Genomic DNA, 16,130 nt, shown 5'->3' with positions numbered 1-16,130 from the left:
CCTACCTTCTGGCTGCTGAAGCTGTCCCCCACAGCCCTGGGTGGCCAGGTCTCTGGCTGGCGCTCCCACAAGTTGCCATTATCCTGGGGGTCTATGGGAGCTGACGGCAGAACCCCATGATGAGCCATCTCCTCCGTGCAAGTCAGATGCAGGCTGGCCAGGTATTCGTCTGTCTCCTTGTCCACCACCAGGAGCCGGGTCTCACCCTCTACAGCCTTGATCCTCTGTACTACCTGAGGGAGGGAAGAGGTAGGTTAAAGTCCAGGCCAAAGGCTCTTTACTAGCTAGAAGCCCAGCTGGCCACCCACCCAGTCCAGGAAGTGGCTAGAATCTAGGCAGATGCGCATATGGACAGTCATTGTCCACGCCTTGCCCAGCTCCCAGGGCAGAGAAGATGGGTGAGGATTCCCTCCTGGCCATGACTGGCTCTACCCTGCCCTGCCAATGAGGACTGAGCAGGGTTCCCTTCCTCATTTCCCCCTCCTCCTGGCTAGGCCAGCCCCCCACTCCCACACTATGAAATCTCCTTCCCCTCCCAGAGCACTGGAGAGAATGGAGGCTGGAAGCCAGTGACTAGAAGCAGCTTTAAGGATAAAAGGGGACAGAGCCCTGGGAGTTCTGCTCACCTAATCCATGCCTCAACCAGGGATCTGGTTCCCTCCACCAAGTAACCAAGTCTATCCCCTGAAGTCAGGTCTTAGAGCTTTAGTGTACGAACTCCCCTCCCTCTCCCACAAATATAGAGAGAGTGTAGTAAAAAAAAAAGTACCAGATTTGGGTGCAAAAAAACTTGATTCAAATTGTCTGCTGCTTACTGCCTGGGTGACCTTGGGCAAATCCCTCCCCATCTCTGATCCTCAATTTCTTTAGTCTGTAAAATGGGACCAGATGATATCTAAGGTCCCTTCTTCCTCTAAAATCCTATGATCCCTATGACCTCTCCCTCTTGGGGTACCTCCCCCCATTTCAGAGAAGCTTCAAAGGCCCAGGCGTGGCTTGTCCCAGTGTGGTCAGCCCTGGGCTATATTCCCCTGAGATTTGATGGAGCAGCTTCCTGGGGGTTCCCTGAACAAATGTTTCTGGAGAAATTTCACAATCTACCTGGGTCTCCCCCTTTTCCCTTGAGTCTATCAGAACTTATCCCATCTTCTCTTTCCTGTGAATGTTCTAAGGTTTAGCCCAGTACCTGGCACATAATAAATGCTCATTGACCAAACAACTGACCCTACCCAAGCTGGCCCTTTCTTTCCTAACCTGCCTTCCCCTCAGAACACTTCTTAGATTTCTTTTCCAGTAGGAAGGACCATCTGGAAAGCATATGGGAAGGCAGCCTAGTATAGTGAATAGAGACAGAAGATTATGGTTCAGAACTCTACTGTCAGTCACAGCTGTGTTACCTTGGACAAGTCATTCTCATTCTCTGGGCTAGAGTTTTCTCATTGGTTTGCAAAGCACTTTATAGATCTCATTTGATCTTCATAATAATTGGTAAGATAGGTGTTACTATCATCCACACTTTACGTATGAGGAAACTAAGGCTGAGAGAGGTTAAATGACTTGCCAGTTTCGCTGGTAAGTGTCTGAGGCAGGAGTCAAACTCATCCTGACTCCAACACTCTAACCACTGAGCCACCTATGACCTCTAAGTTTCCTTCTACTTCTTATCTTGTGATCCTGTGTTGTACTCCACAGGGTATGGATGGATGCTTCAGTATAGGTCTGTTCCTGGGCAGGTACATGGTGCAATGGATAGAACACATGGCCTGGTGTCAGGAAGGCCTGAGTTCAAATTTGACCTCAGTTTCTTACTACCTGTGTGACCCTGGGCAAGTCACTTAATCCTGTTTGTCTCCAAATAAATAAATAAATGAAAATTAAAAAATAAATGACTAAGGCCTGACCAAGAGGACACCATGAAGATTATTGGCCAGTTCTGAAACATTCATCCAGTTTTATCAGTTGGACAAGGAAAGAAAGAAATCAGGCTTGGTCAAAAAGATATCAGGCTGAAAGGATGAAAGTTTGTGCCTTTAAAAGGAAAACGCTGGTCCTAATCTTTTTTTCCTGATCTAGCCCCAGAGATCATCCCAATGCCAGACATTAGAGGAAAGTTGGGCGAAACCAAGGCTGGGGATGCACAATTGGAGCACAATCCCTGGAGCCAGGCAAGGCAAGACTTCTGACCCTTTCTTTGGGAGCAGGGAGCAAGTACCCAAGCTTCCCTCCCACCAAACACACATAATTGTGCTTGTATACAAGCATACACGCACACACATGTGGCTTCCCTCATTTAGGACACATGCCTGCTGCATGTTGGACCCTGTTTAAATTTGGGGGATAGGCAGAGAAGAATAGAACATTGTCCCTGGCCTCAGGGAGCTCCCAATCTAGTAATACTAACAACACACCTTAGGTGACACACAGCTGTAACAGTAAAGTAGCTCCTCACACTATCCACCTATGAGGGAGCCAGGGCAAGGATTACCAAGCCCATTTTAAAGAACACAACTCTGAGGCCCAGACAGGGCAAGAGACCTGTCCAAGGGCATACATTGAGTCAGTGGCGTTGCTGAAGCTAGAGCACAGGTTCCTTGGCTGGGTGCCTAGCCCAGCCCAGAGTAAATAAGTACATCATGAGGAAGAATAAGAAAATGGGAAAGGGCAGGAACAATAGGTAGCATTTATGTAGCACTTTAAGTACTGCAAAAATGCTTTAACGTTAGCTCATTTTTTCAGAACAACAATCCTGGGAGGGAAGGATCATGATTATTCTCATGTTTACAAATGAGGAAGCTGAGATACAGAGAGTTTCCATGACTTGCTTAGAGTTGCGCAGCTAATAAGTGTCCAAGGTGGTATTCAAGCACAGGTCTTCTGGAGGCTCAGTCCCATAATCTGACGTTGTATGCCAACTAGCCACCTTCAGAGGAGGGACGTGGGGGGAATGGGGAGGGGAGAAGACTGATGGGTAGTAATAGCTAACATTTATATAGCTCTTGCTATGTGTCAAGTTCTTTACAATTATCTCATGGGATCCTCGCAACAAGCCTGGGAGGCAGCTATTATTATCACCCCCACTTTACAGATGAGGAAACTGAGGCAAACAGAGGTTAAGTGATTTGCCTAAGGTCACAAAACTAGTAAGTATCAGAGGCTGGATTTCTACTCAGGTCTTTCTGACTCCAGGCCCAATACTCTATCCACTGCATCTGAATGATCCATGACTGTGGGGGCAACAGAACCACAATGTATACATCGTTGTATACAATGGAATGCATAACTGTGTACAGGTGACAGAGTACGTGAATATGGGGTGCATTTAGGGGGAGGTAAGATAGCTTGGGAATGAGCGTGCATGTCCTAGTAGGGTGCCATCCAGACAGAGCGTGTGACTGAACACTGGGGTCTGTGTAGGAGTCAGGGTGAGCGAGGCATCCTGGAGGGAAGTCTCCAGTGGAGTGTGCCTCAAGGATCTGTCCTTGGCCCTATTCTGTTAACAGCTGTACCAATAATTTGAACAAAAGCATGGATGGCACACTTATCAGAGTTACAAATGAAGCAGATCCAGGAGAGTTAGACAACCCACTGCAGAACAGTCAGGGTTCCAACAAAGGGGGACACCATAGAACAATAGGCTTACATTTAATTAACTGAAATGGAATGAACATGAATAGAAGGGCCTAAAATCACATTTTTAGAAAACCACCTAAGCACAGAACGGAAGAACCATGGTTAAAAACAATTCATGTGGGGAAAGATCTGGAGGTTTCAGGGGACAAGATCATTACAGGCCAATATTGATGGGATAAGGCAACCGAAAAGGCCACTGTGATCTTATTCTTAACAGAAGCAAAGTACACAAGATAAAGGATGTTGTAGGCCCATCGTCCTCTGTCCTGGTCAGACCACCTCTGGAATGTTGTGTCCATTTCTGTACATGATATCTTAGGAAGGTCATAGACAAACTGGCAAGCAGGGTGGTGAAAGTTCTACAAAAATCAACTGAAGGAAACCACCATCCATCTCCAAGCTGTCAGGTGGGAGAAGGATGAGATAATTTGGTCTGCTTGTCCCAGAGGGCAGGCCTGGGCTAGATGTAAATTAAAACTTCCTAACAATTAAAGCAAAGCTCTCTCTCTCTCTCTCTCTCTCTCTCTCTCTCTCTCTCTCTCTCTCTCTCTCTCTCTTTCTCTCTCTTTCTCTCTCTCCTCTCTCCTCTCCCCCTCCCCCTGCCCTGGCAGGTGACTTGTCCAGGGTCACACAACTAGTAAGTGTCTGCAGCTGGATTTGACCCCAGGTCCTCCTGACTCCAGGGGCAGTGCTCTAGCCACTGTACCCCTTAGCTGCCCCAATTAGAGATATCTCAAAGTAGAATGGGCTACCCCAGGAGATAGTGAGCTTCCCATGAACACTGAAGGTGTTCAAGCAGAAACTAGATGACTGCTTGCTGTAGAGAGGACTCTTGTTAAAGCATAATGGATGCCCTTCCATGCACTTCCATGAGTGTATTTTGGTATCCGTGATAGAAGGAGTATACAACTGTGCGTATGAAGGTGACAGAGTGAATATTTGAGTATGGAGCAGAATGACAGTATAATGTGAGTGTATGCTTGAGGAAGGTGATGACATAATGCATGTGCACACTCTGGCACCTCCTGAATGCTATGAGGAGCAGGGGGCAAAGAAGCAAAGGCCTTCACCACAGCCTGCTCTAGGACACCTGAGCTCCAAACCCATTTCAGACACTTAATGTATGACTTTCCTTTCGCAACTCACCCTCTCTGGACCTCAGTTACCTCATCTGTAAAATAGGGATTGTATGTGATTATGTGTGACATTATCCAGAACTCCCAGACAATAAAGCTAGATTGGCCAGGGGTGGGGACACAGTCCATAGACCCTCCCAGGAAGAAACAAATGCTAATGAGTCAGGACCTAGGGGAACAGTGGTGGAGAATAGGTGCCTACTACATGATGAAATATTAACCCAGCATTGAGCAGAGGCCTAAATCCTAGTACAGGGAATGTAGAGGACCCTTCTCTGACTGCTGAGAGCATTCTCACAGAAAGATCACTCATGATACAGTAGAAGGAGCACTGATCCTGAGGTCAGTGAACCTGGATTCAAATCTCACCTCTGATATGTTCCTAGCTATGTGATCTTGGGCAAGTCACAACCTTCCCAAGACCTTATTTTTCTCATCTGTAAAATAAAGGGAATGGACTAGATGTCCTCAAGTCTCTTTAAGTTTTAGAACTATGATTCCATTATGCATCCAAAAAAACCTTGTGAGTATGAAACCTTCCCCCCATACACACACATTATACAAGCATCCTTATTCCCCTTGAACCTATGTGGTCCCAGGCCACCTACTGGTTTCATGTCTAGAGCCTCAAGCTGGGAGAGGTTCCATGGCAACCAATCAATAAATCAACATGTAGCCTACCATGTGCCAGGAACTGTGCTAATACATACCCCACGGTCCCAGGAAGTGGAAGGGGAGTATGATACTCCAACTCTGCCTTTTTCTACCCATTCTTGTCTCTGCCTTTCCCAAAGGGGCTTGAATAATATAGAAGAGTTCTGGATTTGGCTCTAGAAAACCTAATCTCCAAACCCATTTCAGACACTTACTCACTGTTATGACTTTCCTTAAGCAACTTATCCTCTCTGGACCTCAGTTTCCCTGTTTGTAAAATAGGGGTGGTGTATGGTTAATTTTCAAAAAAATAAGTAATATTAAAGCTTCAATAATTCAAGGGACCATGATTTCATCAGTGTAAGTGCTCCCTCCACCAACAAAAATTTCATTTCCTCTATGCCTTAAAAAAACTATCTTAGGGGTTGCTATGGCTGAAAAATCCACCCTGCAGCCAACCTGGTCACCAGCTTTAGCAAAGCTAAAGCTGATCCTTAGAGGAAAGACAAGCAGTCATTGCCAGGCTGCACTCAAAGTCTTCCCAGCTTGGCAGAACCTGCCAAAACTTGCATTCTGTTAGCATAACCCCAGAGAACCCCAGGGCATCTCCATACCACAATGAGCCTTCGGGGGAGGAGAATAATTAATACTTCAAGATCTATAATTTTGTCAATGTGGGTAGTCCTTCTGCCTAACATAGGTTCCCAACCTTTCTAAAACCTTAGTAAATGGTTTTGGAGAGTTGCTAAGGCAACTACTCAGTGAGATGGTGTAATGGATAAACTGAGAGGCCTGAAGTCAGGAAGACCTCAGTTCAAATCCTCCCTCAGTCACTTGCTAACTGTGTGACTCTGGGCAAGTCACTTCACCTGTCTGCCTCAGTTTCCTCATCTGTAAAATGAGCATAGTAATAGCACCTACCTCCCAGGGTTGTTGTGAGGATCAAATGACATAATAATTGTAAAACACCTGGCACATAGTAAGCTTTATAGAGTTGTTAATATTTTTATTATAAAATTCATCACCCCATAGCCAACCTGGGAATGAGGTGCGCTTATTTTACAGCAGGGAAACTGAGGTCCAACCACAGAATGGTCAATTGACTTTAAGCGAATCATGTAACCACTCTGGCTAGGCTTCTGTGTCCATATCTGTAAAATGAGGGGGTCGGGAATACATCAGCGTTCTTAATTGAGGGTCTCTAAACTTGTATATATGTGTGTGTGTGTGTGTGTGTGTGTGTGCACGCGCGCGCGCGTGCGCACACATAGGCGTATGTATATATCTATGTGTATGTATATATAGGTATATAGGCTATGAGGAACTATCCGTACATATACATATAGACATACATGTGCATTATACGTATATATGCTTACATACCTATATTTATACATGTGTATTATATGAATACATACATACAAATATGTACATGTAACTGCATTTGAATATAGTTGATTTCTTTTGTGATCTATTTATTTTCAGCATTTAAAAATGTCATTCTGAGAAGAGGTCATTGGATAAGAGGCTTCACCAGACTTCCAAGGGAGTTCTTCAATATAAAAAAAGGTTGGAAATGACTAGATTAGATGATCTCTATGTCCTTTCCCGGCACTTAATTCCCAGAATCACAGAATTTCTAAGCTGGAAGGAACCCCATCAGCAATGCCATCCAACCTCATACCAGAGATGCAAGGCCACTACACCACACTGGACAAGTAGCCATCTAGTCTTTGTTTAAAGCCCTCCATAGAGAGGCAGCCCACTAGCTCCAGTCAGCCCATTGCACTTTGCCATAGCTCTCTTTTTAGGCAGTTTTTCTTTATTCAAGTCTAACTTTGCTTCTGTCAATTCTGCTTCTGCAGTTTCTACCCATTGCCCTGGCTCTTTTAGAGCCAAACAGATCCATGTATATATCTATATGAATGTATATATAGGTATATAGGCTATGTATGTATATACTCTTATATAGACTCTTCCATATGACAGCCCTTCAGGTACTTGAAGGGGACCCTCCTGATCCCCACTCCAGTCTTCTCTTCTCCAAATCAAATACCTCCCAGGTGCTTCATCATTCTTTGATTCTATAAGGCGAGCCCCTTACCCAACCTTCTCTCCCTTAGGACTGATAGAGAGACACACACAGAACCCAACCCCACCCCTGCCCAGCCTAAGATTGCTGCAGTTTGCCAAGATGGAGCAAGCAAAAGTATAAGGCCCCAGCTGCAGTCCCAGGGTGTATATCTCGAGGTAGCTCTGGAGCTAAAGATTACACTATATAATACATTGTCTCACACATATTTTGAAGTTTGTGTGTGTGCGTACGTGTGTGTGTGCACGCGCACATGTGAGCACACATACGTGCACACAGACACACAGGAAACCAGGAAAAACTAGGATACAATAGCTTGCATTTCTTTAGCACACAAAATCTTTCCTCATAACATTCCTGTGACACCAGATGTCCTAACATTATCATCCCCATTTTACAGATAAACAGGGAGATTAACTGTTTACCCAAGGTCACACAGTGAGTAAATAACAGAACAAGGGCTCCTGAATCCAAGTCTGGTATTCATATACCCATATGTTCTCTCTGTCAAAAATATACATAGAAATATACATACACTTGGGAAACACAATCAACAGAGAATTATACCCCTCCCTTACTAATGAGTCACGGTGCCAGAAAAGCCCACAGCCCAGACCCAAGAGTTGTCCCCTCCAAACAGAGTCAGGTTTCAGACAAAGACCCCCACCTTCAGGACCCAGTGACAGTGGCTAGGATACCCATCATAGGGACAGGTATTTCCTGATCCCTGACACTTTTTTCTTCCTTATACAGGGAGACTTTCCCCAGGGGAGACAAGTGAGAGCTGTGAGCTGGCTAATCATTTGAGGACAGCAATGTCTTTCTCAGCGTTCAACACAGTCTCTGACACCCAAACACAGACACAAAAAGTCTCAAAGTCATATGCAGATGGTGTCACAGTTATACACAACGTCACACCACAATGTCATACATAGATCTACAGTGTCATGTACGATGTAACATACTATCACAGGATCATACAGATTTAGTGTCCCACAGTATACACGTATATAGTATCACACTGTGTGTGTGTATGTGTATATATGGTGTATTATCACACAAGGTCACACATGGTGTCACACAGTGATACACTGTTTACATAGCTAACTATACACAATGTCACATGGATACAATATCATGCAGTCACAGCTACACTTAGCTACATGACAATTATATACAGCTATACCGTGTCATATATGGTACACATAGTGTCACCTAGATACAATATTATACAGTATCGAATATAGATACAGCCAGGAATCCATCTTCAAAATAGTGACCCACACAGCCATGTGTCATGCTCTCTGCCCCAGACAATTTCCCCTTACTCCCTTCCAGACATCCACACAGACACACAATATCCCATAGTAATGCACGTAGATACAGGGTTACACACAAACATTATCACAGAGTATCACAATATAATCACAGACACTGTCACGCAGGCATACAATATCGCACATTATCGCACCTCGATACAGTCACGGTGTCACAATATACAGGCTCATACAAGAGTAGTTCAATCACACAGACACAGGATAGCTGCTATCCACCGCCACCCTCCGACCCTCTGTGTCTATCACCCACACACACTGACATGCACACAATCTCGGGCCCACCTGGAGGTGCGTCTCCTTCTCCACGTTGACCCCATTCACCTCCACCAGTCGGTCCCCGGCGCGCAGCGCCGCCGCCTCCGCCGGGGAGCCCGGCTCCACCTTGCGAATGAATTGGCCACTCTTGCCCTTCTCTCCGTGCAGGTGGAAACCGTAGCCCTGCTCGCCCTTGATCATCCGGCACAGCCGGGGCCGCAGTTGGTCCTTGGCCATGGCGCCGCCGCTGGGGGCGCGAGCTCAGGGGAGTGGAGGGGGCGGGGGCGACTGCGAGGAACCCCTAACCCCGAGTATAGGACTCGGGGATCTTGGGTTCTGGGACTGAAGAGTTCGAGAAAGGGTCGCAAGGCCAGGGGGGATCTGGGACCTGGAGGAGCCGAGGATGTGGGACGAGGAAAATTAAGTGGGGTAGGCGATTAGAGCTAGAAGAGAGGGAGGAGGGAGGGTGAGGGGATGGCGGGCGCAAGTCTGGGGGATCCGGGTGATGGAACTCGGGTGTGCAGTGCGGAGGGGTTCAGTTGCTGAAGATCTAGGTGCAAGGAGAAGGGAGGAAGGGAGGGAGGCAGGGAGGCAGAGAGGTGCAGAACTTGGGGGATCCGGGAAGTCCGGGCCGCAGTTCAACTAGTGTAGGGGAAGCGGGCGGGCGGGCGGGCAGGGACGCCGGGCTCCCAGGGACCTCCGTCGGGAGTCCTTCAGAGGCGGGGCTGGACGCTGCACTGGGCCGGGAAACGACTGGGACCGGGGGCAGGGGCCTCTGCTGCCATGCTGGGCCGGGCTCTAGGTTCGGGCAGGACCAAGCAGGACTGGACCGGACCAGAGGCTGCGATTGCTGCCGCCCCAAGAACGGGTCCAGGCTGGGGCTGGAGCTGGAGCTGGAGCTGGAGCAAAAAAGGAGGCGGCTGCTGGGACCAAGCGGCGGTGGTGGCTAAGCTACGCTCCCGCTCCGGCTGGAGCTCGGGCTCGGGCTTGGGCTCCTGCTCGGCGCCGCCCCCGCCCCGCCTCCTCCACCCCCTCCTTTTCCTTCTGCCCACCGGGACTCGGGCCGCCCGCCCAGTAGCCCCCCGCCGGGTGGGAGGTCCGGGGGCGGAGCCGCAGGATGGGGGAAGGGGCACTGCCTGGGACCTGCCTGGAGACTCCGGTACCCTGTGGAAAGGGTTTGAGGGGTCGTTTCGCCCGTCCTCCTGCCTCGAAGCAGGCCAGTCCCTGAGTTATACGGTGGCGGTTGGGGATGGGGAAGGGGTACCCTAGTTTCTAGGTTTCCAAAGCAGGAGGAAAGAATGATCCCTGGATAATACTCCTAACACTACCTCTCCCCTCTAATAACACCCAATCTGTCCTCTATCAGCAAACCCTCTCCTTCAGAGTGGCCAGCTCTGCCCTCCGAAGGTACCTAATCACAGGCTGCCTGGCATGTTACTTAAAACTCGGGGTCCTCTTTCCAGTTCTGCTGCTTCAACCTTGAGGCCTCCTCCCTCCCCTTAACTCCCTTGACATTCTCTGATATGTTTCTCTGGTATTAAATTCTCCTTCCCAGACCCAGTCTTTTCTCTTCCTTTACCAGCTCCTGAAAGAAATCCCCACCATCCTTCAGGAAGGTCCCTGAGAGTACAAATTCCTCCTAACCCCACCCACCCTGTCTAAACAAGCCCATTTCCCCATTTCTTTTCAGTACCCCCACACTGCCTGACACACTTGTATTCACACACACACACAGTCCCCAAATCACTCAAACACACTAACTGGAGCATTTTGAGGGCTAAGTTTCTTTCTTTGTGCAGTGCTAGTCTCTTATCTCAGACTTCATCCACCCTCCCCAGTTAGGCAGTAGGTTCAGGGCTGTGACCCTCTCCCAATCCTGCCTGACCTGGTTCTTCTGACTCTCTTCATCTCCTAGGGACCCCCTTCCCAGGATCATTTGACAAGTCCCCTGTAATCTCCCAGCTCAGTACTGAATATGGGAGCAGAAGGTTAGAGGGAGGGACAGCTTGGGGCCTGGAACACCCTCCCCATGCAGAGCCAAGCAAGAAGTCTTTCCTGAGTGAGAAGCAAATTCCACAAAAAGGAAACAGATTTCTTGCAGGTAGTTTTGTTGTCAGATACAAAGATCTTCAGGAGAATTCTCCACCTCTGTACACTTTACAATAGTGAACAGACCAGTCCCATCCTAGAAGGCTTAAACATCTATTTGGTCTCAAGAAAGGATTGGAGAACCTCTCTGGATCCTTGTTAGCACTGCTCTGGATTTGAAGGAGTTCGGGTCTCTAATGGGAATAAATTGCTCTGTCCACGGCAATTGCAAAGATTCAGGATCGACCACGAGACAGCAGTCTCCCTTCTCCTTTCTTCTCCCCCTCTTCCTCTGGCTCCACTTCCACCAGCCATGCTCCCCCTTCAGCCAATATCCCATCACCCCCTTCTAGTCCTCCACAGTTCTCAGTTTGTTTATTTTTCACTCCTCAGTCCTTTGGAATGGGCCAGCCTTCCTGGCTAAGTATGCTTTACAGGTCAAATCTTGTTCATTTAGACCTAATAATTAGGCTTTGAAGATTGCAGGGGTCCCACTAAACTGACTTAAGAGGAAAAGCTAAAGAGCACTTAAAAAGAACAAGTGTATAGACTCTTGCTAACTTTGGTTGTCCAAAGACCAGCTTCACTAAGTTCTGAGATACTCATCACCAGATTGGTTCTAGGGAGATGCATATTTTGACCACAATTTTTAAAACTGTATTGCTGCCTTTTGTTTGTTTTGCAACATCTTCTGAATATACCCCTCCACCCTCCTACTCATTGAGCCATACCTTGTAACAAGGGATAGAAAAGAAAGAGCGGGGAGGAAACCCTGGTAAAACTAACCAAGACATCAACCAAGTCTGAAATTATTCCCCCACCCATAGTCCTCCAGCTCACCCAAAGAAGGGAGACAGGGAGAGATGCATTTTCTCATCTCTTCTTCAGGCTGGTGACAATTTTCAAAGATGGCCACTAAGTTATGGAGAAATTCTCTGAGATTATCTGCAATTTACCCTGTGCATATCTTACTTGCACATAGTTTTTTTCATGTTGTCTCCCTCCATTAGACTGTAAGCTCCTTTAGGACAGAGACTGGTTTTGCCTTTCTAGGTATCTCCAGCACAGTGCCTGGCACAAGGTAGGTGCTTAATAAAGGATAGTGGACTTGATTTGAGTTCTGGATCATTGAGAGGAAGTCTGTACATTAAGGAAGTCGTAGATCCTTAAAGTATCAATAAAAGAGGCCTCTTCCATTCAAGTTAATATGTACCCCAAGAGTAAAAACTTGCCTTTCTGTATATGTTCTCATCTTATTAAAGGAAGAAATGTTGGCCTCTCAGATGACCCCTCCAGGTGGACTATGAGTGCTGGTGGGTGAGTGAGAGTAACCCTGAGTGTGTGTTCATAGTGACAGTAATACCTGCTGTGTTAGGAGAATTTCTTTAACCTCCAAGCTCTTCCCCAATCTCCCAAAGGGTCCCATACCACTCCTGGATAAGACTCAGAGATTTTGCCCAGGAATTTTTGCACTTGGGGACAGCACAGAAAAGAAGTGAACTCCATATGAGCTCACCCAGACCCACTATCTGAAAACTTCTTACCTTCACTAATCATTTTTGCTAACCAAGTACTGAGCTCTGTTGTTCCTACACGGCTGAATAACCAAAAGAGCTGTTAGTTGTTAGCACCTTCTATCTTCAGTGGTGCCCTGGAGCAAAGCCCCAGTTTCCACTGCCACCACCAGGGGCTCTCTCTGTCTTTCCCACCTGCATTACATCCTTCATACTCTCACTTTCCCTTCCTCATTGTCTCTCCTTTTTCTAGAAGTCTCTCTATTCCCCTCCTTTCCCCCTCTAGGCCTCTATCCCACAGCCCCCAAGTTATCTCTTCTCTGCAGGCTTTCCCAGGATTTCCCAGGATTCTCTGGCTTCTCTTCGTGGGGTCCCCGTCCTCCTCTAGTTCACAAAGATACACAGATGAAAAGATACTTACCAGGCTTGGGGGTGTCCCACAAAGCAGACCCAGCCAATTCCCCATGAAGGCAGAGGATTAGAGCATCTTATCAGAGCTGCTTGCTCTCCAATATAAAGATTAACCATACTGGGCTATCCCACGCCCAACCTCAGCACCGTTGTTTGTCTTATTGGTCTTCGATCTTTAGGCATCCCAGCAACAGCTTCCCACCCCTTTTTCGGGTAACTCTCCCTGGCTAAGTGGACTTCCACGTGGTACTTCCTCTCCTACACTCCCTTGGCATAAAAGCCACTTAGGCTAATGTTGGTGGGACATTAAGTCATCAATTTCTCTCTAGCCTCGTCCAATGAGTTTGTCTTTAGCCAGACCCTGATTCAGCTCCAAGATTACAAGATTAAAACTGAGAGGGACCTTAGGTAACATCTACCCCATTCTACTTCATTTTAAAGATCCAGAGAAGAGAAGGGATTTGCTCAAATTCACATAGGAAGTAAAGAGCACAGCCAAGATTTGAACACAGTTCTCCTGGGTCTTTTCACTTTGGTTCGCCCATACCACATTTTCTATAGGCTCTGTCTCTCTATAGGGTATGTTTCTCAATCCTGGAATGTATTCCTCCACCTTGTCCTGGGCCCCTCCAGTATATGCCAAGCTAAAATTCACCCTATTGGCACTTTGGGGGGAAACCAAACAGCAAGACCTGGGGCCCCAGACACTTGAGCCCAGGGCCTGTACTTCTGTGATGAATCCTGCAGGGCCATTAGGGTGGAATGAGGATCACCTTTGTGACTGCTGCCCTCACTCCTCCATGCCCCACTGAGCTGGTACTGACTCCACCCAGGTCACTCACTGGTGACAGAAGCCCATCTTCAAGGTTTAAGCTAGGTTCAGTGATGAAGGTGGAGTCCTCTTGGAGAGATACCAGGTATAATGGCCTCAGTTCCACTGCTTCTTGGCCTCTCCTCCTTCTCCCCACAACAGCCCCCTTTAAGACTCCAGATTCTTTCCTAAGTCAAAAATCTTTGCTCCTGCTCCTCCATCACTCCTCCAACACTCCTCCTGAGCTGAGTTACTCACACCATTGCCCTGGGGCTGAAGCAGAGCAAATTCCTTCCCTCTATCCTGTTCACAGTATATTTACTGAACCCAGCCTGCCCAGCTTAGGGACCCACCCTCTCTCCCTGGCTCTCAAGTAGTCTTATTTCTTCTCTAAACCCAACCCTGTTTCTCCCTGTCAACCCTCCCAGAGCCCTAGGGCGCAGGTAGCTCTTCAGTCTCTACTTCACTTCCTCCACCAGCCTAGCTCCTCTTAGAGAAAGGGCCTAACCTTCTTAACCCTACAAAGGCCTGTCCCATCCTCATCCCCAACTTAGAATAGGATTTTACCATTGGAAGATACTTTAATTGAAGCCCCTCATTTTAAAGATGAGGAAGCAAAGGAGACTCGAGAGGAGAAGGGATTTGTCCAAGGTCACCCAGGTAATAACTGGCAAGGATAGATTTTGGACCCCCAGTCCTCCATCACCAAATCCGGTGCTGTTTCTGCCTTTTAGCCTCCCAATCTTCATCCTAATCCCACTCTCTGTTGCCAACTGCTCTCTGTCATCTTCACCACACCTCCAATACTCACCCATTGTTCAACTTTCTCTCAAGAGACTCACCCCTTGTTATTCACTAATCACCTTTCTCCCAAGACACCAGTACAAGCCTGTTTTTCCCCTTTTTCATAACTCCTCCATGTTTCTTCTGATTTGTAAGGGCTTTCAAACAGATGAGAAAATCAAGGCCCATAGAAGTAATGGGGTTACACAGGTCACTTGGGGTGGAGTCAAGGACTGGGTCACAGATGGAGGTATTGGGGGCAGGGTGGGGATGGAGGAGAGAAACATCTAGGTGGCGCAGGGGATAGAGTGCTGAACCTGGAGTCCAAAAGACCCAAGTCTGAATCCTGTCTCAGATGCTTACCAGCTTAGATGACTGATCTTCAGTTTCCTCAGCTCTAAAATGGGAATGACTATTTACCTTCCAGGGTTGTTGTGAGAATCAATCAAAATAACATACATAAAGTGCTTTTCAAGTCTTTTCAAGTGTTAGCTGTTATTATTATTATTGATGGTATGTTCTTAGGCAAGTAAAACCTAAAACCTCTCTTGCCCTCAGTTTCCATATTTGTAAAATGAAAGGTTGCACTAAATAAGCTCCAAGATCCTTTTCAGCTAAATCCTATGATTCTATAACACACAGAAGAGACACATGAGACAAGTCACAGCTTCTCTCCTTCCTCTGAATAGGAATTGTCAGGGCTCAGCAGAGGCCACTGGGCCAGGACATTCCCTGAGGGGGTTCTGGTTACTATCCCTGCTTCCAAACAAGAGCTCTTTGTCCCCCAGCTGAGATTAATGGGGAACCAAGATCTCTCCTATAGTCTGGGGAAGGGTAACTGGTCTCTCCAGTCCAAAGCAGTAGTCCTTCACGCTGTGTACTACCTCTCCCCGCCCCTAGTCTGGGGGGGAGGTTTGGGGAGGGAGAGGAATCTGAAGATTTTTGGACTGAAGGTGAATGTTTCAATAACGTGCTAAGGGGAGAAGGGTGTGAACCAGCCCAGGTTGGGTGTGAAACTATGTACAATTGTTTGCTGTTGTTGTTTAGTCATTTTGCAGTCATGCATGTCCAGCACTTCATGACCCCAGTGAGGTTTTCTTGGTAAAGATACTGGGGTGGTTTGCCATTTCCTTCTCCAGCTCATTTTACAGATGAAGAAACTGAGACAAACAGGGTTAAGTGACTTGGTCAGGGTCACATAGCCAGTAAGTGTCTGAGATCACATTGGAACTTTGGAAGATGAGTGTTCCTGTCTCCAGGCCCAGTGCTATATACACTTCACCACCTAGTTTTCATATAATTGTTTAGGTCTCTAATTGTGTGTTGCATGTATGTTTGTAACTCTATAAGGCTGTATGTATATGATGGCACATAACTGTATGTTACTATCTGTGGGTAGGATTTAATATTTGTGATCGT

General features: G+C 47.2%; 1 protein-coding gene across 1 annotated transcript in view; it reads right to left on the bottom strand.

Annotated features, from left to right (window-relative positions):
- The window catches only part of SLC9A3R2 (SLC9A3 regulator 2), a 31,380-nt gene extending 21,249 nt beyond the window's left edge, over positions 1-10,131 (bottom strand). Inside the window, exons 1-2 of the mRNA XM_036738889.1 lie at positions 9,132-10,131; positions 6-233 (exon numbers count right to left, since the gene is read on the bottom strand). Coding sequence (XP_036594784.1) covers positions 6-233; positions 9,132-9,341 — 438 coding nt within the window. The 5' untranslated portion in view covers positions 9,342-10,131. The remainder of the gene's footprint in view (positions 1-5; positions 234-9,131) is intronic.
- Between the last annotated feature and the right edge of the window lie 5,999 nt (positions 10,132-16,130).

The sequence above is a fragment of the Trichosurus vulpecula genome, chromosome 9 (assembly GCF_011100635.1).
Source record: "Trichosurus vulpecula isolate mTriVul1 chromosome 9, mTriVul1.pri, whole genome shotgun sequence".
In the NCBI taxonomy this organism is placed as follows: domain Eukaryota; kingdom Metazoa; phylum Chordata; class Mammalia; order Diprotodontia; family Phalangeridae; genus Trichosurus; species Trichosurus vulpecula.
This window is presented reverse-complemented; position numbering and strand designations above follow the sequence as displayed.